At 51.2% G+C, this 23,944-nt stretch overlaps 2 protein-coding genes across 3 annotated transcripts; both read left to right on the forward strand.

Annotated features, from left to right (window-relative positions):
• The first annotated feature begins 207 nt into the window (after positions 1 to 207).
• ccnt1 (cyclin T1) lies at positions 208 to 7,870 on the forward strand. Its single transcript, XM_068747265.1, has 9 exons — positions 208 to 386; positions 1,004 to 1,085; positions 1,171 to 1,299; positions 3,106 to 3,166; positions 4,002 to 4,064; positions 4,193 to 4,238; positions 4,375 to 4,538; positions 4,621 to 4,691; positions 4,776 to 7,870. The coding sequence occupies exons 1-9, from the start codon at positions 214 to 216 to the stop codon at positions 5,988 to 5,990; spliced, it is 2,004 nt and encodes a 667-aa protein (XP_068603366.1). The 5' UTR covers positions 208 to 213; the 3' UTR covers positions 5,991 to 7,870.
• Positions 7,871 to 8,234: 364 nt separating this feature from the next.
• Positions 8,235 to 12,533, forward strand: kansl2 (KAT8 regulatory NSL complex subunit 2). 2 transcript variants are annotated; one of them, XM_068747287.1, is made up of 10 exons: positions 8,235 to 8,312; positions 9,215 to 9,568; positions 9,668 to 9,834; positions 9,936 to 10,050; positions 10,455 to 10,618; positions 10,686 to 10,849; positions 10,935 to 11,031; positions 11,493 to 11,746; positions 11,818 to 11,979; positions 12,241 to 12,533. In XM_068747287.1, exons 2-10 carry the CDS (start codon positions 9,303 to 9,305, stop codon positions 12,325 to 12,327), a joined length of 1,476 nt encoding a protein of 491 aa, XP_068603388.1. In that variant the 5' UTR covers positions 8,235 to 8,312; positions 9,215 to 9,302; the 3' UTR covers positions 12,328 to 12,533. The 2 variants fall into 2 exon arrangements, with proteins under 2 accessions (XP_068603388.1, XP_068603396.1); XM_068747295.1 differs by having other exon boundaries at positions 8,241 to 8,312; positions 9,315 to 9,568.
• The last annotated feature ends 11,411 nt before the right edge of the window (positions 12,534 to 23,944 follow it).

The raw sequence follows: 23,944 nt of genomic DNA on the forward strand, positions 1-23,944 counted from the left end.
ATAGATTTAAAAAGTTTATTGACTGCAAAGTTGAGAAGCTTTTAGCAGAATTTTCAATATGATGGTACGACATTGTTTTTTCGAAAGAAACGAAATGTTTTGCGGTTGGGGCGCCATCACCTGGTCACCGGTGGAATCACACCATTGCGCCCAGGCGTCGTGACGTAGGTTCCTGTGACGCGCAGAGATTTTAAACTCTCGTCTTTCTCAGTGATGGCGGCTTCGTTTCGTTCTCTCCCTGCTAGCAGTAATAACAAATGGTACTACACGCGACCGCAGATCGACAACAACCCATCCCGACGAGCCGGACTTGATCCCGACAAGGAGCTCTCCTACAGGCAGCAAGCGGCGAACCTGCTGCAGGACATGGGGCAGCGGCTCAATGTGTATCTTTTGTCGAGATACGGCTTGTGCCGACCTAGCCGAAATTAGCTTGCTAGCCGGCTAACTTTAGCTCTTCGATAAGCCGGTTCGACCGGGAACACGGCTGTTTGTGTTTATGCCCGGTTTGAATGTTCACTTTTTGTTCGTGTTTGCGGTCCGTTCCGTGGGGTAATGTGTGACCGCGTCGACGTGGGGAGGCTAATGAGCGGCGTTCTAGGCTAAACCGAGGCCGTAAAGGCCTGTGTGGCCGGTCGGCCATCGCGACGTTAGCATTAGCTTGAACTCTTCCTGCAGCCGCAATGTTAGCAATGAAAATACTTTGAGGGGAGCAATATAGCTTCGACTTCTCGTTTAAATGACTTGACAAGTCAGAGTTTTATATCTTAAAACTTAAGCGTTTTATGTGCGGTATCGAGATGTGCTCTTCCGGTTAACCTCTGCATGTGGGGCTAACGGGGCTTGTATCTGTTGTTTTGTGTTGAAGGCTAAATAGCTAAATTAAACCTCCTTAGTTGGACTATTAAGGATTACGGAATAGTTTTATTTATTACGTAGAATTAAAGCAGGTGTTTCGATCTTGTGTCTGGTCTCTGCGTTGTCCTTAATAATCGTGTTCCAGATCCCAGCTTACGATAAATACAGCCATTGTGTACATGCATCGGTTCTACATGGTCCAGTCCTTCACTAGATTTCACAGAAATGTAAGTATTTATGTTTTTTTAACTGTTATCTTGACTGCGTTTGTGTCGGTCAGCTTGTGGACTTATTTTGGTTTACCTTCATCAGGTTATTTCACCGGCCGCACTCTTCCTCGCTGCGAAGGTTGAGGAGCAGCCCCGGAAGCTGGAACATGTTATCAAGGTGGCCCATGCGTGTTTGAATCCTCAGGACCCGTCTCCAGATGTACGCAGTGATGTAAGTATTGAAAATCACCCCCCCCCCCCCTCCCCAATGTGGGTTTTCTTCCTGCGTTTGCCTCAGAGGGTGGTTTTGAGTTTTCAATCGTTGAGGTTGTGTGAGGTCTGGTAGTTCTAAAACTGCACTTGTGATGCGTTACCTCTACATGACATGGCTTGGCTTCTGCTCGCTCCGTATGATTTTCCATTTTTGCTGCTCGTGCTCGTGTGTCGTGCACTGAACTGTCGAGTTGCGCTGATCCGGTTTCACGATGCGCATTTATTGAGATCTTGCAGACAAACGGAATTCTGGGGACTGTTTGTAGCGTCGTCCTCAACGTGAACCTAGTCCGAACAATTCTGGGCCTATCTTCGTTATATTGCACTGGGTGAGAGGGACACGCCCCCTGGGCGATCGCCATCGATGTTGCCACGCCTCTTGCTGACGGTCGGGTCTTCAGAGGGCGCTTTCACTTCCTCACACTGCATCTTGTATCAAAGTTCAAGCCACAATCATGATTGAAAACTGCTTCGGAACAGTTCTGTGTTCGGGAAACATTCCTTATTCTTATGCATTAGTTTAATCCGAGTGTCTAAGGTGTGAACCCAACCCGAGGCGCTGCAGACCGATAGCCCTTTTTACAGGACCCTCCCATTAACCCGATGACAGCCCAACGCTGGCGTGTTGTCTCACACGTAATGTATAGCAAGCAAACCAAGTTTCAGCAATCGGTGATTTATAAGTGATCGTTTAATTGAAGTTGTTGTGTGTTGATGGATCTTAACCTCTGCTCAGAGATTAAGGATTTCTTTTACTGACTCCCAAATCAGCAAACTTTTTTTATCACATTTCTTCTAAGCTCTTAATGCCTTTTGAGGAAACTGCCACGCGTTGCTGTTTAAAGCTCCAGGTTGTGAGTGACACAAGAACCACTGACGTTCTGTCTAAATGCTGTGACGGTGTGATGGGAGGAGCCACGGGTCCCGGGATCGTTGTCTGTCCGAGTGCCACGTGGAAATCAAAGCTGTTTAAGGCCATCTTGTCGTCTACTTGCGGTTCTGGATTAATTGTACGCATTTTATAAAGCAGATATATTTTTGATGGCCTTAATGATCTGCTTTTAGGTGGGACATTTGTGGCTGTTTTGTGTGCGGAGCACCGTGGTGCTTTTTAAAAACATGCTGACATGGCGTTCACGGAAAAGGGTCATCTTGGGGGGCGTTGGCTGATCTCTGTGTTGAAAGACCTCCACCTTTGTAACGTCCGTGGAGGATCTTGAGATACAAGAGAGAGCCGGCTGCATGAATGGGACCTTTGGTTGCCGAGGGGATCGTCTGATCTGCGTTATAAAGCAGGACTCTCCCAATGTTTCGTCCCTTTTGTATCCTCGCTTTGCGTGTCCTTCGTTTGTGTTACATTGATGATGATGTCAAGGCAATTCCGCATGTTGCTGCGGCAGTCCACTCAGAATTTTTGACTTTGTACTGCGCTGACTATCTGCAGTAGAAAACAAAATGGAGAGAAGTAACCGAAAACCACGAAGAATCAACTGGACTTGGTCGGAGACGTTTCGCCTCGCGTCAAAGAGGCTTCTTCACTTCGTTATCGCTCTTCGTGATTTAGCTCGACCTACGCAGGCGTGTCGGAACACACCTGGACGATGTTAGCGTAGCGCTGAGCCATGTCATGCGGTGAAAACGCAGCGTGTGTAGCTTCAGCTGCTAGCAGCGAGGCTTGCTCAGCCCCGATTGAAGGGTGAGTTTGGTATTGGAGGAAGGCAGAGAGGCCTCCCAGTGAGTAACGTGCCTGTCCTCTCAACCCCAGGCCTATCTGCAACAAGCCCAAGACCTGGTCATTCTTGAGAGCATAATACTCCAGACCTTGGGTAAGTTGGGAAGTAAGAACTGGGCAGCTCGCCTTCCCTCCAAACACAAATGTGATTTCACAAATTGTATTGAACTTTTCAGAGGAACAAACGGTCATTCTTCATGTTTGATTTGTCCTTCTATCTATTTGAGTTTTACATCCCTCTTTTTGTGTCCTGATTATTTTTCAGTCGTTTGTTCGAATCATCGTCACAAATAATTGCATTTAGAAAAGTACAGCGAAGGTCAGAAGGAGCTGCATTGTGTCTTTGTAGATCTAGAGAAAGCCTAGGACAGGGTGAGAGAGGAACTGTGGTACTGCATGAGGTACTGGAGTACTGTATGAGGTACTGTGGTACTGCATGAGGACGTCTGGAGTGGCAGATAAGTATGTCAGAGTAGTTCAGGACATGCAGGACAGCAGTGAAGTGTGCATTAGGAGTAACAGGGGAGTTTAGTGTAGAGGTGGGATGCACCAGGGATCAGCTCTGAGCCCCTTTTAGTTGCCATGGTGATGGACAGACTAACAGATGAGGTGAGACAGGAAGCTCCTTGGAATGTGATGTTTGCAGATCTGCAGTGAGAGCAGGGAGCAGGTAAAGAGTTTATTACACCATCAGGAGACGTAATAAAGAGTTTATTACACCATCAGGAGACGTAATAAAGAGTTTATTACACCATCAGGAGACATAATAAAGAGTTTATTACACCCATGTTTTTCTTTTCTTTTCAAATCCAACATGTTGATGGAAGAAACTTTTCTTAGTATTTTCTACTGAATGGTACGTTTCCTCTCACAGGAATTAACCGTTACCCCCCCCCCCCCCCCATCTTTCTTTTCTTCTATATTTACAGCTTTTGAAATCACCATTGACCATCCACACACTCACGTTGTCAAGTGCACTCAGCTGGTCAGAGGTGAGCCTCGACTCTTCGCTTTTCTCTCGGGGGCTTCTGCGTCGTTGCTTGTGAGCATTTGTCGGCTGCTGCTGACTTTGTTAATTAGCAGGTTTTAAGTGTGTGTTTTTGTTCTGTTGTTGTTCCAGCCAGTAAGGACTTGGCTCAAACATCGTACTTCATGGCCACCAACAGGTATTTTCGCTGTTTAGCATAACGACCCGGCGAGTGCGTGGAGCCGCCCCGACTCGGTGCGACTCAGTATCCTGAATGTGTGCTCTCTCTCCCCGTGTGTGTTTTTTGTGTGCCTGGGACCCGACCTGCCACGTAGTCTCCACCTGACCACGTTCTGCCTGCAGTACAGTCCCCCGGTCGTGGCCTGCGTGTGCATCCACCTGGCGTGCAAATGGTCCAACTGGGAGATCCCCGTGTCCACAGACGGCAAGCACTGGTGGGAATACGTTGATCCCACGGTTACCTTGGAGCTGCTGGACGGTACGTCCAACGGTGTCGAAAAGAAATGAGCAAATGTTGAGCCTTCAAACGGTTTCACCGATCTTCCGCCGATTTGTTTTAGAGCTGACGCACGAGTTCCTGCAGATCCTGGAGAAAACGCCCAGCCGGTTGAAACGGATCCGCAACTGGAAGGTAGCGTGTTTTAGGTGTCCCGGCTACGGCCCGAGCATCGTAACAGTAACGCTGTGCTGAGACGCTTGTGATGTCGTCTCCCAGGCCGGAGGTCAGACGCCAAAGGCCAAGCCAAAGGTCCAGGAGGACGAGGACGATGACCAGAGGGACACCATGATGAGCATGATCTCGATGGCGTCGTCCGAGAGCACCGTGGCGGGCCTGATGAGCCTCTCGGCTCCACCTTCGGCCTGCTCCTCCTCCTCCGGGGGTGACAAAGACAGGAGTGCGTGTGGCAGCGCGCACACCTGGAGTGGAAAAGGTCCAGGTGTGGCCGAGCAGCAGCAGCAGCAGCCGGGGAGCAACGAGGTTCACGCCCCGGCCAAGGTCTCATTGAGCGAGTACCGGGCCAAAAACGCCGATGTCCTGGCGGCCCAGAAAAGGAAGCTGGAGAACATGGAGGCCAGCGTGAAGAGGGACTACGCTAACGCAGCGCAGGCTCTCATTGGTCAGCAGCAGAGGAAGCAGCAGTCCGGCTCCTCCTACTCCGATACGGCCAATCCCTCGCCGATCATTCTGAAAATCCCCCTGGAGAAGGAGAGGCACGACAGGGGCTCTCTGAAGATACGCTTCCCACTCGCTGGAGGAGGAGGAGGAAGTGGGCGGGGTCAGGACCAGGACATCAAAGTCAGAATACGAGTGCCTGAGAAGCAAAGGGGGGGTTCAGGAGAGGAGGGCAAGCGCAGGGACAAGCACAGGGAGCGCTCCAACCACCACCACTCGTCCTCCAGCGGGGCGGCGCTCTCCTCACACAAACACTGCGCCGGCTCCGGGGCAGCAGGGGGCAGCAAAAAGGTCCTGAGCTCCTCATCCTCGTCTTCCTCACGTAAGAGGACGCACTCCCAAGAGCCCACAGCGGGCGCCCACCCGGCCCCCAAGGCCAGCAAGTCCTCTAGGAACCCCTACCAGCTACCGTCCCTGTCCTCCTCTGGGCAGACTTTGGGACATGGTCCAGACCTTCTTCCCTCCCTGAGCCTTCCCCACCACCAGGGGAGCTATTCCCACTCCAAAGGTGACAAAACCGACACTAATGGGCACGGTGCTGCCGGGGGGGGGCAGTCCAACGAGTACCAGGACACCTTTGAAATGCTAAACTCCCTCCTGAGTGCGCAGGGGGTCCAGCCGTCCCAGCCGTCCATGTTTGACTACAGATCCCAGTATGGAGACTTCCGGTACAGCGGCGGGTCCAGAGGGACGACTTCCAGACCCCCTCCTCTGCCTTCAGAACCGCCTCCCACTCTGCCGCCGTTACCCAAATGAGTTATTGATCAGGAGACAGATAACATCCGCGTTGTTACAATAAAGTGTTGTAATTTTAACTCGCCCAGCATTTTATAGACGTCCGTGTGGCGGCAGCGGAATGTAGAGGGGAGGCGGCTTCAAATTATTCAAATTATTTTTTACATTTCACACGTGGCAATAAAGAGAGGCTCTAAAATGTGAGGGCAGAACCCAGAAAAGTGTCTCCGGTTCCACCTTTCTGCTTAAAATGTGATGATAGTTTACCGTCACTGTTTTAGAGGAAGTCCTCGTCTTTAAAACATGCAGAAACGAACCGCTGTCTTTTTTTTTTTTACAATGTTTTATAGTATGTTATTTATTGAATGCTTTAAAAACAACCGTGGTCTCATTTTATACCTTTTTAAAGTTTTCCTTTAATATTCTTTTTATGCAGGGAGATAGAACTTCCAGACTGTACAGACTGACAGAGCATGTTCATCTCTTTTTAATATATACACACAAATGTATATATGATAAATACACACATATATATATGTGTGTGTGTTTATAGTTTTTGTCATTATCTTTTGATTACCATAATGGAAAAACTTTAGATGACCCCCCCCCCCCCCCCCTCACGTGTTCCTGTTTATTTTATGCATTATTGGTAAACTTGTAAAAAGAGTGTAAACTGTTTGAAAGAAACAAAAAATATTTTTTAAGCTTTTGTTATAGAAAAAAACTACAAAAAAGGATGTAACTTAACGAAGCTTTTCCTTTTTGTTTCTAGGTTTTGAGTCTTGCAGTCATTGTTTTAAATGGTTGTAAAGTATTCCCGGTTGTTTGTCCCATGCTCACACTAACGCAGAGGTCGTAACACGGATTAATCCGGATCATCATGGAGTTCTCAGCCTGCTTGTGTCACAATGAAGGAATTGCCAAAATATTTTTATCTTGACATTCGATTGTCGCTTTCTCTGTCACCCTGAAACTGCCATAAGAAAACGCATTTCCCTGCTCGTCCACTCTGATGACATTATGGAGCACAGTATACAATAAAGTATTCAAAATATCCGAGACCTACCTAATACCATCTGTGGGTTTCATCCGTCTGTCCTGTCTTTTGTTGCTGCGTTTTCTTTGGGGCTTTTTTGTGTGTAAATTTGTCGTAGCCTGGCAACACGAGCCAGTCTACCTTTATTACGTTAAAGCTGCACCTTTCAGTTTGTAATCCGGGCACAGTATGTGTGCGATACGTCACAAATGTTTACACGTATCCTCAGATTCTGTATCATACACTTCAAACAAGCGATCAACATACCTCTACTCTGACTTAAATTATGAATTTGGCTTTCAGTGGACTAAAGAATTGTGTCGCATGTAATTCATATTGAGCTATATATGGTTTTGAAAATAAACACTGCTCTTTCCCTGATTTTTATTATTCTGTGGTTTACGGTAAGGTTTTAAAATAAATTACAGATTAATTGTAAAATACAGATTCATTTATAATGCAGAGCTTGAGTTGAGTTGCTCGGGCTCGAGAGGTTTTGTTGGTTATTCAGCTGCTGGCTGTGACAGAAATGGTAAATGCACTGAATATTCATCTCAGACGGCCTGTTTACGACGCAAAGTCTCAAGATAACTATTATATATAATGCATATTGTCGTTTTTTGATTTTGGCAATTTTTTTATGCTGTGAAAAATCAATATAAAACAACACATTTCAAGTCAAACCTTTAAGTGAAGGAAATAGAAATAACTTTCAATGCAAAATCACGTTTCTTTAATGCGTCTGTTGACGTCCTGGTGGCGCTCACGTCCGAAAGTAAAAACATGGCGAGGTTTTGTGTTTTCAGTTAGAAACTTATGTGGACACTGTTCTCTTTTGATATAATGTGGTCGCTTTATTCTCAAAGTCAATAAATATTTTAAGAAAACGTTTGATTGCTTGTTTTCTATATCCGGGTTGGAGTCTACGTCAGATGGATGAACTAGCCAATCAAATGTTTTAATAAGAAGCACTATGCAAGATAGCGTAGGCTCTAAATTACGCATATACATAACGCATACCAGCGGCAACCATTTATATCTACAGGAAAATTAAGATGTATAGTGAAAATAATAATTTAAAAAATCTCCATTTAAGAAAACAAATTACGTGTTTGATGCGTCACTCGTCAAACTTTCTTTTTCGCTGCCTTGACTGGAGAAGTAGCAACTTGATTAGCCAATGAAATGCCCTAAACCTTGCCCAATCAGAGGTCTGAGGGGGCGGGTCGGTTCGCGCCTGGGCGGATGTGGCTGTTATTGAGGGAGTGCGTCGGCAGACGGTATCCGGCTGCTCGGAGACGGGAAAGGTAAGCGCGGTAGAACAAAGGTTCGGGGCGTGGCCTTCACCTGGTGTACCGAGAAAGAGCTCCGTTTGATGTCGGTGGTCCACGAAGCGACCCTCTGAGCCGCGGAGGGGGGAATGTAGCGTTAGCACGCGTTAGCACGCGTTAGCATCTGCTAGCGAAAATGGCGACGGCGTAACTGAAAGAATGACGCAGTGCCGAGAGGCGGGCTGAGATCGGCGTGGCAGGGTAAATGTACACAAGCGAGTTTTACAGGGACATTTGGAGTGTTTTATATTTTACGTCAGCGTTTTTCATATTCAGGCCTGATGTCTGTTTTAGTTTTATATATTAATTATAACAAAAGAGACCGGAGTGTGACTGGCGCCGGACCCGGAACCACCGGACCCGGAACCACCTGACCGGGCACCACCTGCTTCATGGAATAGCGTTCTCCGGTGTGCTAACACTAGCTTGTGTTGTGATTTATGTTTAAATTCTGCGACCATTTCTCTTTGATCCTTTCTGAAGTAGCCCAATTTGTACTGGTAAAATATATATTTTGTGTTGCACGTTTATGTATAAGTACTCGCTCGTGTTCTCTGAGATCTCAGATGTGTTTTTCTTTCTGTACACCAGAGCAAAAACGCAAAAATATCCGCTCTGATGTAATCATTTAAACCTTAAAGACCGAAAAGCTTCAATTGAAGAAGCTGAGCGGCTGGAATGTGTCGCGCTCTGATCTATTTTTCTGCATTGATTATTGGAAACTCGTTTGTCGTTGGTGTACTCCAGACGCCAGATTTAATATCTCCTTTTAATCGTGTAATTGTATCTGCAGAGTCTCAAAACAGTCAAACATGCTAGATTTTCACAAAGCGTTAAATTCTTTCCCCGAAAAGTCTCTTTTGATCCGATCGATTTAGGGATAAAGAGCGGCGGTGAATCCTCGCTGATCGGAATCAGGCGGCGACTGGACTGGACTGTCGCTGCGACGCGCTAACTTCGGATCGAATGACTTTGCAGACGATGAACAGGATCCGGATCCACGTTTTGCCTTCGAGCCGAAGCCGGGTGTCCCAGACGCCGCGCCCTCAGGAGCCCCAGGCCTGCGCCTTCGCCCAGCGGTCGTGCTCGCAACCCCGGCTGGACGGCCTGGACTTCTGCATAAAGCACGTTTTGGAGGACAGGACCGCCCCCTACAAGCAGTGCAGCTATGTTTCCGCCAAAAACGGCAAGCGCTGCCCCAACGCGTCGCCGAAGGTCGAGCGGAAGGACGGGTGGGTGGCGCCTTGCGTCTCAGCCGTCGGCGCCCCCTGGAGGGGGGCGGTCGTTCCCCGTGGGACGCGATCCAAACTGCGTTCTGACGTCTCTTCCAGCGTTACGTTCTGCGCGGAGCATGCGAGGAGGAACGCCGTGGCTCTCCGGGCTCAGGCGAGGAAGCCGCCGTCTGGTCCGTCCCCCGAGACGCTGTTGTCTCAGCTCAGCGGCTACGCGGACGGGGGCCGCTCCGACGGGGGCCGCTCCGACGCCGGCCGCGTCCCCGGTAAGCCGTCTCCAGCGTTCAATACGGCGATTGGCTGGCTTCGTAGACACAGGTCTAATCGTAATTAATAACTCCTCCCCCCCCCACCCCCCCCCGAACAGATGAGGACAGCCTGAGTGAGGAGGAGCCGGGGCCCCTGGTCCTCGACCAGACCTGGAGGGGGGACCCCGACAGTGACGCAGACAGCATCGACAGCGACCACGAGGATCCTCTGAAGTAATTGATGGATTATAGATTATCTAATCCGCTCGCGTTGGGATGTCACTTGTTTTCTATTCTTCGTCTTCCCTTTCGTCTTTTAATATTTCGATGTTTCTGTAAATTTCTTTGAGATTAAGAACGATTTTAAGGCGGCCCTGAAGTTTGTTCCTCTTCCACCGAGACGCCGTCGTTTGGACGACTGTCTCTGTGTATGGAGCAGCGATTAGTGCGGACCGGCGGCCCCCGTTGGGGCGTCGCCGGGCGAGGAAACCTCCGAGAGCCGAGAGGCTGGAGGGGGCCGGCTAAAGCCTGGCGAAGGCATTCGCCGCCGCTCCGGCCCGTGTTCGTTTTAGGCCTCTCTAATTATAAAATGGCTGCCGTGGTCCCACTTGTGTTGCTGTTGTCGTGGCGCCCGGCAGGCACGCGGGCGTGTACACGGCGGAGGAGGTGGCGCTCATCACCCGAGAGAAGCTCATCCGGCTGCAGTCGCTCTACATCGACCAGTTCAAGCGGCTGCAGCACCTGCTGAAGGAGAAGAAGCGCCGCTACCTGCACAGCCGGAAGGTGGAGCACGAGACCCTGGGTGAGACCCCGCCCCCCGCCCGCCCCCCCCCCCCCGCTAGGACGCCGCTGACTGATGCCGCCATTAGGGACCAGCCTGCTGACCGGACCAGAAGGCCTGTCCAGCGTGGAGCGGGAGAACCTGAAGAAGCTCAAAGCGCTGCGCCGCTACCGCCGCCGCTACGGCGTGGAGGCGCTGCTGCATCGGCAGCTCAGAGAAAGACGGCAGGCCGTGACCGACGGCGCCCCCCAGGTGTGTGACCCCCCCCCCATCGTAGTAGACCAGTAACGCTGCAGCTTGAAACCCGACCCGCCTGAAGTTTGCGTTTCCTTTGCAGCCGTTCACGAGAACCGTTTACGAGAAATGCGTGTCGTTCGTGGAAGGAGCGCGATGTGCCAACCCCTCCCTGCCGATGACCCGGCACTGCGTCTCACGTATCCTCCGCCGCCCCCCCCCCCCCCCCCCGCGGCCCCGATCTGACTGGCAGCTTGCAGTAGCTGCTGGTTTCAACGGGAGCCTAAAGAAACTCCTTCCTGTGGTCTGTAGATTTTCTCCCGGCGTAGCGAAGGGGCTAATCTCTTCAGTTGGGAGGAACACGGTCCCTTTGGTCTCGTCTTTGTCTCGTCTTTGTCTCGTCTTTGTCTCGTCTTCGTCTCGTCTTTGTCTCGTCTTCGTCTCGTCTTCGTCTCGTCTTCGTCTCGTCTTTGTCTTGTCTTCGTCTCGTCTTTGTCTTCCGCTTGGACATTCTTAAATATCAAACCCTTCACAGCGTTAACTCTGGCGTTTCATTGGTCCGTTAGCACGATGCTACCGATCAGGAAGTCGCACGTAGCTTCAGAAATGCTTGGGTTGCTTCCACGGATCGGGGGGGCCGTTGTCCTTGACGACCAGACAGATATTTACCAGGACAACAGCCAGGTGCTTTTCAGAACGTGTCCCGGCGTGAGAGACGTCCCGTGCGACCGCACCGTGCACCTGGGTCAGTCCGATGATCCCCGGTGCCCGCTTCACCTCACGCTGCCCCCCCCCATGTACCGGCCGGAGCAGGAAGCGCCGGCGCCGGAGCAGATCAGCACGGCGAGCAGAGACATGTACCTGAGCGCCGCCGAGCTGCAGCCCACGGAGAGCCTCCCCTTCGAGTTCAGCGACGTAAGGACGGGGGGGTGTGTGTGGGGGGGGGGGGGAGAGATAAGTACCCACAAATACCGCCTGTCGTGCAGGACCTGGACGTGGAAGGGGACGGCATGCAGGGCCCCCCGTCCCCCCTCCAGTTTGACACGGCCCTGGCCCTGGAGGACCAGACCATCAGAGCCATCGCCGAGGCGCCGATGGACATCCTCACCGGCGAGCAGGCCGACCTGGACGCCATCATGGACGAGCAGGTCAAACGCCGCCATCTTGAATCTTAGAACGTTGAGGTTTTCCATCCGGCTCTTGAATAAAAACTTTATTTTCTCTCGTGGGAACGCCGACTGAAAGCGGCCGCTGCGTCGGCGTGATTTCACTTCCGTTTCATGTTTCGTCCACGATGGGACCCGAATCATCAAACTGTTGTGGATGAACAGAAACGGCGCCTCATTGGAGAACGGTTCTCCTGTCCCGGCGAGTTCATCGGGTCAGAACTTCTTCTTCTTCTCCCCCAGGTGCCGTCGGGGGTTGTCGGCGGCGACGGTGCTGCTGATGGTTCGGTCCAGGACCCGGTCCAGGACCCGGTTGATGCTCCCAGATGAAGAACCGCTTCACTATTGGACAATCACAGACTTGATGTTACCTCCAGACGGAACCCCCTGGTTCTGGTTCTGGTTCTGGTTGGGAGGAGGCCATTAGCCGCTTTAAAATGTAACCGTTAAACGATGTTAAAACACTAAAGTTATCTGAAGAGTAAAAAATGGACTCTCCCGTTTCATCCACGAATAAACTTCAACTCTTCTTGGTGTTCCGAGCAGATTTATTTCACGTGTTTTAACTACGCGGTGACGTCATGTTTGGCGGGGGGGGGCTCGGGAGAAGGCGGGGCGGGTGATGTCAGCGATGACGTCACGTTCCCCGCATCCGAGGCTGCAGCAGAATGAGCCGCTGAAGCCCGCAGGTCGGTCACGGTGACGCCGCCGTGCCCGCCGGAGACACCTGGATGAGGTGAGTCGTGCGTGAACGCGTCACGCGTCGCTCCGGAGCGCTGCGGCGGTGCCGGCGAGCTTTCTGCGTGCTTTCGTTCATTAAACGTCCCCGGGGACGTGAGCGTCTGGACGGGCTGCTAAGGTAAACACGGGGCTAGCTGGTTTGGTGTTAGCTTAAAGGGCCGCCGCGTTCCCGCCGTTACCCGTCGGTGCCGCGGCGTTACCGGGACGGGGGGGCGCTCGTTCCGGTGTGCGGTTCGGGGTTTGAGGGCCTGCCCCTAAAAACTGGACCTTTTTTCTGAGCCTTCTCCCTTTAGCCGGAGGACGGCTTTTATTTCATGCTAGCTTAAATGCTGCTTTAGCGCCGTTCTGACGCTGGTCGGGCATCTTCTCATAACGGGGCAGTTATTCCGATTGTCTTGTCATAACGGGGCAGTTATTCCGATTGTCTGGTTGTCATAACGGGGCAGTTATTCCGATTGTCTGGTTCTCATAACGGGGCAGTTATTCCGATTGTCTGGTTGTCATAACGGGGCAGTTATTCCGATTGTCTTGTCATAACGGGGCAGTTATTCCGATTGTCTGGTTGTCATAACGGGGCAGTTATTCCGATTGTCTTGTCATAACGGGGCAGTTATTCCGATTGTCTGGTTGTCATAACGGGGCAGTTATTCCGATTGTCTGGTTGTCATAACGGGGCAGTTATTCCGATTGTCTGGTTGTCATAACGGGGCAGTTATTCTGATTTTCATCTCTCACTCTTCCAGCTGCGGGAATAGTCTCCCGAAGCAGGCTTTAAACCAGCCTGTAAATAAACAGCGGAAACGGTTGAGATGATCCACCTTAAGAACAGACGTGTTGGTGAGTTAGTCCGGATGTTGGAGTTGATCCACCTTAAGAACAGACGTGTTGGTGAGTTAGTCCGGATGTTGGAGTTGATCCACCTTAAGGACAGACGTGTTGGTGAGTTAGTCCGGATGTTGGAGTTGATCCACCTTAAGAACAGACGTGTTGGTGAGTTAGTCCGGATGTTAGAGTTGATCCACCTTAAGAACAGACGTGTTGGTGAGTTAGTCCGGATGTTAGAGTTGATCCACCTTAAGAACAGACGTGTTGGTGAGTTAGTCCGGATGTTAGAGTTGATCCACCTTAAGAACAGACGTGTTGGTGAGTTAGTCCGGATGTTGGAGTTGATCCACCTTAAGAACAGACGTGTTGGTGAGTTAGTCCGGATGTTGGAGTTGATCCACCTTAAGGACAGACGTGTTGGTGAGTTAGTCCGGATGTTGGAGTTGATCCACCTTAAGAACAGACGTGTTGGTGAGTTAGTCCGGATGTTAGAGTTGATCCACCTTAAGAACAGACGTGTTGGTGAGTTAGTCCGGATGTTAGAGATGATCCACCTTAAGAACAGACGTGTTGGTGAGTTAGTCCGGATGTTAGAGTTGATCCACCTTAAGAACAGACGTGTTGGTAAGTTAGTCCGGATGTTAGAGTTGATCCACCTTAAGAACAGACGTGTTGGTGAGTTAGTCCGGATGTTAGAGTTGATCCACCTTAAGAACAGACGTGTTGGTGAGTTAGTCCGGATGTTAGAGTTGATCCACCTTAAGAACAGACGTGTTGGTGAAACACGTCTGGCATTCCGGTTTATCACATTTGCGCTGAATGTTTGTGTCCCGAGGAGCGGATTGTTACGTCGGGAAAGATTTTATTAGCAGCTGGACAAAGCACGCCTTCAGCGGGGCGGAGCCACCAGCTCACTCTCACTGTTTGATATGCAAATGAGGGTGAGACGCTGTTAAAACATCGCTGTGACCTTTTCAGCCGTCGTGGTTGTATCTGCAGAAATCCTGCGTGTGAAGATGATGAATGATGAATGTATTTATTTCCTTTCTTATTATTTATATAGATTTATTTCCTTTCTTATTCTTTAGCTGTTTTGCAGCTTCATTTGCATATCGGACATGTGCTTGTTGTCTCCAAACATACCTGGCGGGTTGCATCACTGTCTCCAGCCTGCTTCGACTGCGCTGCGATGGCGGCTGCAGGTGTTTGAATGCTTCTCTCGAGCTGCGGCGAGGAAGCCGTTTCCTGTCAGCCGTTTCCTGTCAGCCGTTTCCCGTCAGCCGTTTCCCGTCAGCCGTTTCCCGTCAGCCGTTTCCCGTCAGCCGTACGGAGAGCGCTTTCGTTTCTGCTGTTTTAGAACGTGACCTCTGTAAAACGAGCAGAAACCCGATTTCCCAAGTCGCTGCTTCGTAGTCGGGAGCTTTAATTCCTCTCCTCCATCGCTGTTCTCTCTAAGATTACAAACTGAATCCGAATCAGAGTGAAAAATAATCTCATTCTGCACCAACGTTTAATGTTTGCATTGGATTTTTGGCATTTGGGGTTAAGGCTGGGGTCAAACGAAGGAACGGCGCGATCCTCCCTGAAGCTAACGGAACATGTGCTGCTAGCTTTAATAAGGTAAGGGCCCGTTGGGGTGTTTGAAGCACCTCAGAGTCGTTCCGTAATGGAAACGCTTCGTGATCTGTCTGTTGGCATCAGGCCAGCTCATGCTGTTCTCATTGTCTCATTGTTTTCTGAACAAACACAACTTTTTGTGAGAAGAAATGAGGATGATGGATTTTTTCAAGCCCTCCCGGATCATGGCGTCACAGAGATGGCTGGAAGTCGATCTCCCATGAACCTTTCAGCGTTGGCAGGCGGCTCTCGTTCCTTTTTTTTTGTCTTGCGCGTGAACGACGTAGCCCTCGTTTCTTCTCCAGGTCGTCATTTTCGGCAGCTTCGCACAAATGCTGCTGCCCGCGTAGAAGTCCTCGTAGAATCCGTGTCACAAGGACTCGTTGAAGCGGCGACCTCATGACCGGAGAGACGGAATGGACCGAGAGATGACATGAGAAGGTTGGAGGTGAAGGGATCTGATCTTTCTCCTGGCTTCTGAGAGGTCGTCTGTGGAACCGTTTGTCCTTCAGACGCGTTTAAAAGTGCCTTCCACCGGTTTAGCATCGCGCTACGACACCGGAGGATTTATAGGTTTTAAGACCTGGATAGTTTGTTTCACACCCAGGAGAATGATCTGAGGGGGGGGGGGGGGGTCTCATCTCCCTCCCGGCTGAACCCTGGAGCGGTTTGTGGTGTGAAAGCAATTAAACCAACCGCAGGCTTGCTTAACAACAGATGATGCTAAGCTATTCTGCTAATTCAATCCATCGTGTAATCATTCGGCACCGCGGTTCCGCTGTGGGCGCGCGAGGAGAGCGACACTCGAATCGATGGCGGTGTAAAGGGAGCGAGACGTTTGACGATGTTACGCGTGCGACCTGCAGCAGGAGATTTAAGCTAGTAGCATTTTGCTAAACTAAAAAGAGAATCGCCTGAAAAGGTTTCAATCCTGAGGAGAAAGTTGGAGCTAGCTACGTTACCCACGATGCAACTGGACTGCATCCTGGTCGGTCGGAGGTACCGTTGTGTTTCTCTGCGTTTTTTCTCGCATCGCTGGCAGAAGACGTCTGACCGTCACCGAGACGTTCAAGCCCGGTAAGATAATGAAACGCCCATTTTATTTGCAATGCAACAAGCAAACTTTATTGATAACGCAGCTGTCCTTCGTCGTTCTCTAACTCGCTTGACCTTTGTGGGAGGAGCCGACCTGCGATCCCACCAGGCTTCATGTAAATCAGCCTGGCCTGAGAACAGAACCGCCTCTGGAGGTCCCGTTTGTCTGGAACACGAGGACCCGCCGGTGTCGTGAACATTTCGTCCTGAGGAACAACCAAATGTGGTTCCGCTCTGCGCTTCCAGATTAGAGCTCCGCCCCAGCGCGACTTTGGGATTGGCTATCCAAGCTGCGCTGCATTGCGTCGTAAAACGCCGAGCCGCTGACTTATTCAAGCGTAATGGGCGGCGTAAGCGCTCGCTGGGTTCGCCTCTGATTGTTTGCAGATGTCCCGCACGCCTCGTAGCGGCGCCCGGACGTTCCTGGAGAGAGAAAACGTGGCATGGAGTCGGTGTCGTGTAGCAGCTGGACCCGTTAGCCCGTTTCCGTTGTTTATTAGACGTCGCCAATCGACCGCTAAACATGATCGAGTTGAAACGGAGTCAGACGCGTCATCGCCGCTCGGCTAACGGCGGTAGAAACGCGACCCGTTATGGAACGTACCATCACCGTGTTTCCCAGTGGTCCTTTGATCATTTTGGCTCCGTGGTTCCGACTCTGGCATCTAAACAGGAAATGAGTTTCTCTCGCGGCGCGTCTCGAGGTCACGCCGGCGGTGATGTGTCACTTTGTAAGGCAGCAGTTTGCTGGTTTTACAGGGACAAAGAACAACGGGCCAATAATGTCTAGTCGGGGGGGGCATCGCTCCAGTATCCCCCCCCCCCCCCCATCCTCTGCATGTAGGCCAGGCTTTGATGATAGGCTAGGCTGCGGCTGGCACCTCTCCTCATGCAGGTTCCGTAGTTCCCAAAGGCGCTTCTGAAGCCCGCATTAGCATCTCAAAATATTCACGCATTTCCCCGCAGCGCTGCAGAGACTGCGCGGAGCTCTCAGCAGGAGGCGTCCCCGCTGTTTGCACGCGCACAATCAAAGGAAACATCCTCGCCTGCGCCGTGCCTCTTTATATCTCACCCTGCTATTATCTGTTTGCGAGTCGAGCCTTGTGTCTGTTTCTTTTTCCGTGGCCCCTGCGATCGAACGTGCTCCAGGGGTCCTTGTGCGCTCGGGAGTCCGATCCGAATTCCACCCGACTCAGGAATCTGCGGTCATACAAACATTTCATTTGGCAAAGCAGCCGCTGCAGCTGTAACAAACATTCAATTCATCAGTCTGGCCAAAGAAAATCCGGCTCGGAATGCGGCTTTAATCTAAACCGGGTTCTAATGCGGCTTTAATCTCAACCGGGTTCTAATGCGGCTTTAATCTAAACCGGGTTCTAATGTGGCTTTAATCTAAACCGGGTTCTAATGCGGCTTTAATCTAAACCGGGTTCTAATGCGGCTTTAATCTAAACCGGGTTCTAATGCGGCTTTAATCTAAACCGGGTTCTAATGCGGCTTTAATCTAAACCGGGTTCTAATGCGGCTTTAATCTAAACCGGGTTCTAATGCGGCTTTAATCTAAACCGGGTTCTAATGCGGCTTTAATCTAAACCGGGTTCTAATGCGGCTTTAATCTAAACCGGGTTCTAATGCGGCTTTAATCTACACCGGGTTCTAATGCGGCTTTAATCTAAACCGGGTTCTAATGCGGCTTTAATCTAAACCGGGTTCTAATGCGGCTTTAATCTAAACCGGGTTCTAATGCGGCTTTAATCTACACCGGGTTCTAATGCGGTGTCCTCCATGTTGAAAGTCTTCCTTTGTGCGCTACGCTTTATTTTCATTTGTCTCAAAATAGCGTTGTTATTCAGGACCTTTATGCCCCGCCCCCCCCACCCCTAAACGCTCTCCCACAAGGTGAGCTGCTCTCAGGCGCTTCCTGTTCCAGCGCCGCTCCGTCAGCCCCGCCCACACGCCCTGTAGAACCCCGGCGCTCTCCCCGTGCAGGTCGTTTTTGTTGGAGTCTTAAATAAGCGTCTCGGTATAGAACCCAACATTTCTGCCCCATAAATAGTTCTTCCTCTTGGCCAGACCTCGGGGAACGGAAGCGGACGATGAGTATTCCTGGCGAGGCGCCGGCGCCGGCCCGGTTGAGCTCGAGGCTCTGCTGCTGCCGTCCAGATGTGAGCAGATGTGGACCCGTGCTGGACGGGTGAACCGTTCGCCGCCGTCTGAAGGGAAATGGTTTTCGTTATGACTGCGGGACCTTAATCTGGATGGATTAAGGTCACCACAGATCCAGAACCGCTTCGGTTCTTCGTAGGGATGCAGCTCAGCCTGTAAAGACTAACACCGATCTGGACTAACCCGTCCAGATCGTCTGTAGGCGGGGCCTAACCGGGTGTCAGATTTCCTGTAGCTGCATTAGCGCTCCATCCTCGCCGGCTAGCTGTGCACATTACGGCCCATTAAACTGTCTGCCCTTCACTGAGGCCCCCCCCCCCCCCCCCGCGGGTCTGATTTACAGCTCTTATTCAGACGTTCCCTGACTATTCTCCCACTTTAGCCGCCATCGGACCAGACCGTCCGCTGAGGCGCCGCCGCTGCCTGCCTTTTTATGGCTTACCCGCCGCCCGTTTTGTCTGAAATGAAGACGCACCCGGAGCATCGCCGAAGCCCCAAACCTTCAGGATGAGCCTCTCTGCATCGCCTCTCTGCATCGCCGCTATCTTAGACTGATTTCAGCCTGTTTGTTTACTGCTTGTCCTTCAGAGCAGCGGACCCTTCGTGGCCCTGGGGGGGTATACCGGTAATTAAATTTAAAAAGAGGAATATAATCTTACCAATAAACTTTATATTATGCACTTGCAATAACTATTAAATAAATAATTAATAGTTACACAATATCTACTCACCATAAATTGTGGTCCCAATAATTGCTTCTGTCCTTCATAGTTTTTAATCCGGGTTCTTGTTTTTTAATCCGGGTTCTGGTCTTTTAATCCGGGTTCTTGTTTTTTAATCCGGGTTCTGGTCTTTTAATCCGGGTTCTTGTTTTTTTAATCCGGGTTCTGGTCTCAATGTGCCGAAGCAGGTTTGAACCCTTCATTGCTCGTTAACGGAGCGAATCAGCTGTTAATACCCAGTTTTAAGTCTTAGTCCTGGTTTCTCTTCTTGGAGGTCTTCACCTCCTCTTCTTCCTCCTCTTCTTCCTCCTCAGTAGGACTTTTCTCCTTAGCAAAGAAGCTCTCCAAAGACTTTTGTTTCTTTTTATTAATTTTCGCGAGTTCACAGCGGTTTTTTTTAGCAACGTATCAAGACGCGATTGTTACGTTGGAGAAAATCCGGTCGTTTTTCAAAATAAAACACCTTTTAGATGCTAATAATCGATACAACGGAAATTGTATACATTAGTTGTTCTTTCTTTTGCGGCCCGGTAACAAATGCCTCACGGACCGGTACCGGGCCGCGGCCCGGTGGTTGGGGACCCCTGCTTTAGAGCTGTAAGTGAGGACCCTCGCTTGGGGGGACAGCGGGCGGGGAGCCTGATCCTCGTTCCCATGTGACCCCCATGTGACCGTGTGGATCCTGTGTGACACGGCGGCGGTTTGACCATCCCCTGGCAGCCTTTCATTTCCTCTTCCTGCCTCCTTGGTGTCGCGCATCGTGCTCCACTGGTAGAGGTAGCTAACGTGGGTTTGGTCAGCTAGCTTAGCTACATGGCTAACTAAGTAGCACGTAATGCTAACGCTGTTTTCACGAGTGTTTTCAGCGGCAGCTGGAGGAATGTTTTATCGAATTATCCTCCCTCGTTTAGGCCATGAAACCCGCTTTCTTCCTCCTGCTGTTGTTGCCTTGGCGACCGGTCGTTTTGTCATCACACTTGGCTTAGCGCGTCTGGTATGTCTGGCCCGAACGAAGACGATGCTCCTTCATTAGCGGTTGAGCTGGAACAATCAACCGGTTCATTGTGCGGCTAGCCTCTAAACGAGTTCGCGCACGACGCTTAGTCGGATAACCCGATTGAGCCAATCAGGATGAAGTCAGGAAGCACGTGGGAATGTTTGAATCCAAGCCAAGATGACGATAAAGTTATTTTTTTACTGCAGATGGGAAACAATAAAGAAAATTTGTGCTGCTAATAAAATGCGGTAGCATCTAATTGGCCAAGCGTAGCCAATGGCCGTGCTTCCTCTCAGACAACATACGGACACACAAGTCTTAGGTTGCTGACCCCTGTTTTAGCCCCCTGGTGGACAAACTCTGTAACGGCGCCACGAGTTCTCGCTTTCGTTAGCGTCGTGTTATTTATGCTAAGTTAAGGCTCAACTCTGATAACGTATAAAAACAACACGTGAAATATAAGTCAGGTCAAAGTGTTTGTGTTTCGGACGTGATTGATCACGGCTCAAATGGCTAATCGTTAGTCGCCGTCTCCTCCCTCTCCGTCCCACCCCGACCACGGAACGACGATCCTCCTACAGCCGGGTTCTGGTCCGTCTCTAGGGCAGAACCCTGAGCGGTTCAGCCCGGCCCCTCCGGTTCCTTTGTCCCCTACGTGGTCGGGTCTGCATTGAAACGCAATCCCCCTCCCCGCCTCCTTCAGGCCGGCAGCTGCAGGGTTAATATTTAGCAGCAGCAGAGGAGGAGGAGGAGGAGGAGGAGGAGGAGGAGGAGGAGGGACAGGGAGGTGGGGGCTGGTCCACAGCTGTTGCAGTAGACCAGTTGGGTAGGACGCCTGCCTCGCTGGCGCTGGAACAATGGGAGACATGGAGGCTCTCCAGACAGAACCGGTACTTCCACAATGCACGGGCCCGAGGACGGGCCCGTTGTAGCCGAGGCTCAGAGGAGACCGGCGTCCTGGTCCTGGTCCCGGGTCACCGGCTGGCGGCGCTTCTCACGGCGAGGGAAGCAGAAATGTAAGGTCTCTGTCCTCTTCTGGGGTCGTACGTTTCACTCTGCTGAGAGGAGACACTGGAGGACGGAGGAGGAAGGTGAGCTGACCCACAATGGGGTCGGGGTGGGGGTCGGGGGGGGGGGGGGGGGGGGCGCTAGATCTGTAAAGCCTGTTGTGTTCTGTTTCAGAACAGAGCGGATGCAGCTCAGATTCGGGCTCCATCAGGAGGAAGTGATGCGACGCATGTTACGATGTTTCCCCGCGTTGACTTGAGGCATCAGGTCTGATTTGCTGTGTGTGTGTTTAGCTTAGCATCAGGTCTGATTTGCTGTGTGTGTGTGTGTGTTTAGCTTAGCATCAGGTCTGATTTGCTGTGTGTGTGTGTGTTTAGCTTAGCATCAGGTCTGATTTGCTGTGTGTGTGTGTGTGTTTAGCTTAGCATCAGGTCTGATTTGCTGTGTGTGTGTGTGTTTAGCTTAGCATCAGGTCTGATTTGCTGTGTGTGTGTGTGTTTAGCTTAGCATCAGGTCTGATTTGCTGTATGTGTGTGTGTTTAGCTTAGCATCAGGTCTGATTTGCTGTGTGTGTGTGTGTGTGTTTAGCTTAGCATCAGGTCTGATTTGCTGTGTGTGTTTAGCATCAGGTCTGATTTGCTGTGTGTGTGTGTTTAGCTTAGCATCAGGTCTGATTTGCTGTGTGTGTGTGTGTTTAGCTTAGCATCAGGTCTGATTTGCTGCGTGTGTTTAGCTTAGCTTGAATGTCGACGGCGTTAGCTTGCATGTTCGGACAGCAGCAAAGTCTTTCCGCTGTTCCACTTTTGCCGGATCGTTTTGGCCGCTGAGAACAAAGTGCCATAAATCTGCGTCCGTGCCCTCGTGTGGCGTGATGAAACAAAAAGACGGGGGGGGCGTCGTGCCGGGGTGTGGAGGTTGTCCCGCAGAGATCAAAGAAGTGTCCCCTGCGTCGGCTTTCATTCCCCTCACACGTACACGGTTTACATCCAACCTTCCAGGCCTTTTGGGAAGGAGTCCTCCTCTCCTCTCCTCTCCTCTCCTCTCCTCTCCTCCTCCCCTCCCCCACCGCCGCTCCTCATCCCAAATATTGCTGGATTCGTCTCGGTTCTTGTTGCCGAACATCAAAGGGGAAGCGGCGCAGAGGGATTCCGCCAGCCCGATTCTGTCTCTCTTCCTCTCTCATATTTATCTGCAGCTTCATTATCGGTGCAGAAAACGGCGCGGCCGCAGCAGAACGCCGCTCCGGCCCGGTAGAGACCCTCCCAGCTCGGCTGGATTCCAGCATGGATTCAGCTTTTTGTCTCGTTGTTAAATCACCTGCTTCTACACACGGCGAGAACTCGGGACAGACGGAATGGACGCGTCTCCTGAGACGACCTCGCCGATTCCAACCCCCCACGAGTGCGTCTGACGTGATTTAAGAGGCTTCGTCCCTCCGCCCAGCTGAGTCCTCTCTGGAACACGCTGGGGATGCGATCTTTGATCCAGGAGGACTCGATGGACCCGAATCCCACTGCAGTTTGACCAAGAAGCAGGCTAAGGTCGCTTTCACACCAGAGCCGTTTGGTCCGCTTCGTTTGGGCAGGTGTGAAAGCTCATCCGAACTCTGGACCGCTTGAAAACGTGGGTCTCGATCCGCTTGGACAGAGACCCCTGGTTCTGTTCGCATGCGGTGTGAAAGGCTCACCGGACCGGACACAGGACCAGATACAGTGCAAGTACAGCGCCCTCTCCAGACCAAAACAAACACGGGAGAGGGCGGGACTTCCCCTCCTACTTTGTCCAATCGACGAGCGCCACTTTCAAACAGGTGACGCTGCTCAGAAAGTTCTGTTCACTTTAGAACTCTCGGTTTGGATGCAGAACCGAAACAAGTGATAAATGCAACAATGCTGCTACTTTCAGCTCCCCAATGGGAGCCGGGTCAGAACCGGGTCAGAACCGGGCCAGAACCGGGTCAGAACTGGGTCAGAATCGGGTCAGAACCGGGTCAGGACCAGGTCAGAACCGGGTCAGAACCGGGCCAGAATCGGGTCAGAACCGGGCCAGAATCGGGTCAGAACCGGGTCAGGACCGGGTCAGGACCAGGTCAGAACCGGGTCAGATCCGGGTCAGAACCGGGTCCGCTTGGACCGCTCTGAAAACGACCACAGTATGTATTCCATCTGCATCGTTAAATCCACGGCGGCCATGTTTTATAACGGTGCAGCAAAATGACTTTGATCTTTAATTAGGCTTGATTGATTAGCGAGGACGGACGCTGGCGCCGCCCGGTGAGCTCTGTCGATGGGGAATCCCGAATCGGAGTGAAATGTGCTGGTAAAAGGGGAGGTCCTTAACGCGGCGTCTGCTGAATTATTTATCCGCCTTTCTTTTGTTACACTTTATGAGTCAGAGATGAAAGGGAAGACGAGGAGGGGGGGCGGGGCAAAGCGGCTCCTTCCTGTTACCCGGCGACGCCGATGAAGAGCGCGAGTAAAAACGTGTCCTTCTGCTCCTCCCCCTCCTCCAGCTCCTCGCCGCTGTCTTTGGGAGACGCAGGTGCCTGACGAGAGACCGGATCATCGCAGGAGCAGAAACCGCAGGTCGGCGTCCCGGCGTCCCTCTGCCCGATCGATCGGCAGCTCTATCAATCGATCAAAGAGTTGATCAGTGACGCTTCTGTTTTCCTGCGAGTCTCTGTCAGAAAGATTAACGATTAAATTGATCACCGACCACTTTGACATTCACTTAAATAAATGTTTGGTTTCCTTTGTGGACATTTTTCACCGTCTTC

The sequence above is a fragment of the Brachionichthys hirsutus genome, chromosome 2, assembly GCF_040956055.1.
Source record: "Brachionichthys hirsutus isolate HB-005 chromosome 2, CSIRO-AGI_Bhir_v1, whole genome shotgun sequence".
Taxonomy (NCBI): Eukaryota; Metazoa; Chordata; class Actinopteri; order Lophiiformes; family Brachionichthyidae; genus Brachionichthys; species Brachionichthys hirsutus.

Coding starts and splice junctions, on each gene's coding strand:
- ccnt1 (XM_068747265.1), top strand. CDS start 214: ATGGCGGCTTCGTTTCGTTCTCTCCCTGCTAGCAGTAATAACAAATGG. Junction 3,167..4,001: donor CATAATACTCCAGACCTTGG/GTAAGTTGGGAA, acceptor CTATATTTACAG/CTTTTGAAATCACCATTGAC. Junction 4,239..4,374: donor TACTTCATGGCCACCAACAG/GTATTTTCGCTG, acceptor CCTGCCACGTAG/TCTCCACCTGACCACGTTCT.
- kansl2 (XM_068747287.1), top strand. CDS start 9,303: ATGACTTTGCAGACGATGAACAGGATCCGGATCCACGTTTTGCCTTCG. Junction 10,051..10,454: donor GACCACGAGGATCCTCTGAA/GTAATTGATGGA, acceptor GGCGCCCGGCAG/GCACGCGGGCGTGTACACGG. Junction 11,747..11,817: donor TCCCCTTCGAGTTCAGCGAC/GTAAGGACGGGG, acceptor CCTGTCGTGCAG/GACCTGGACGTGGAAGGGGA.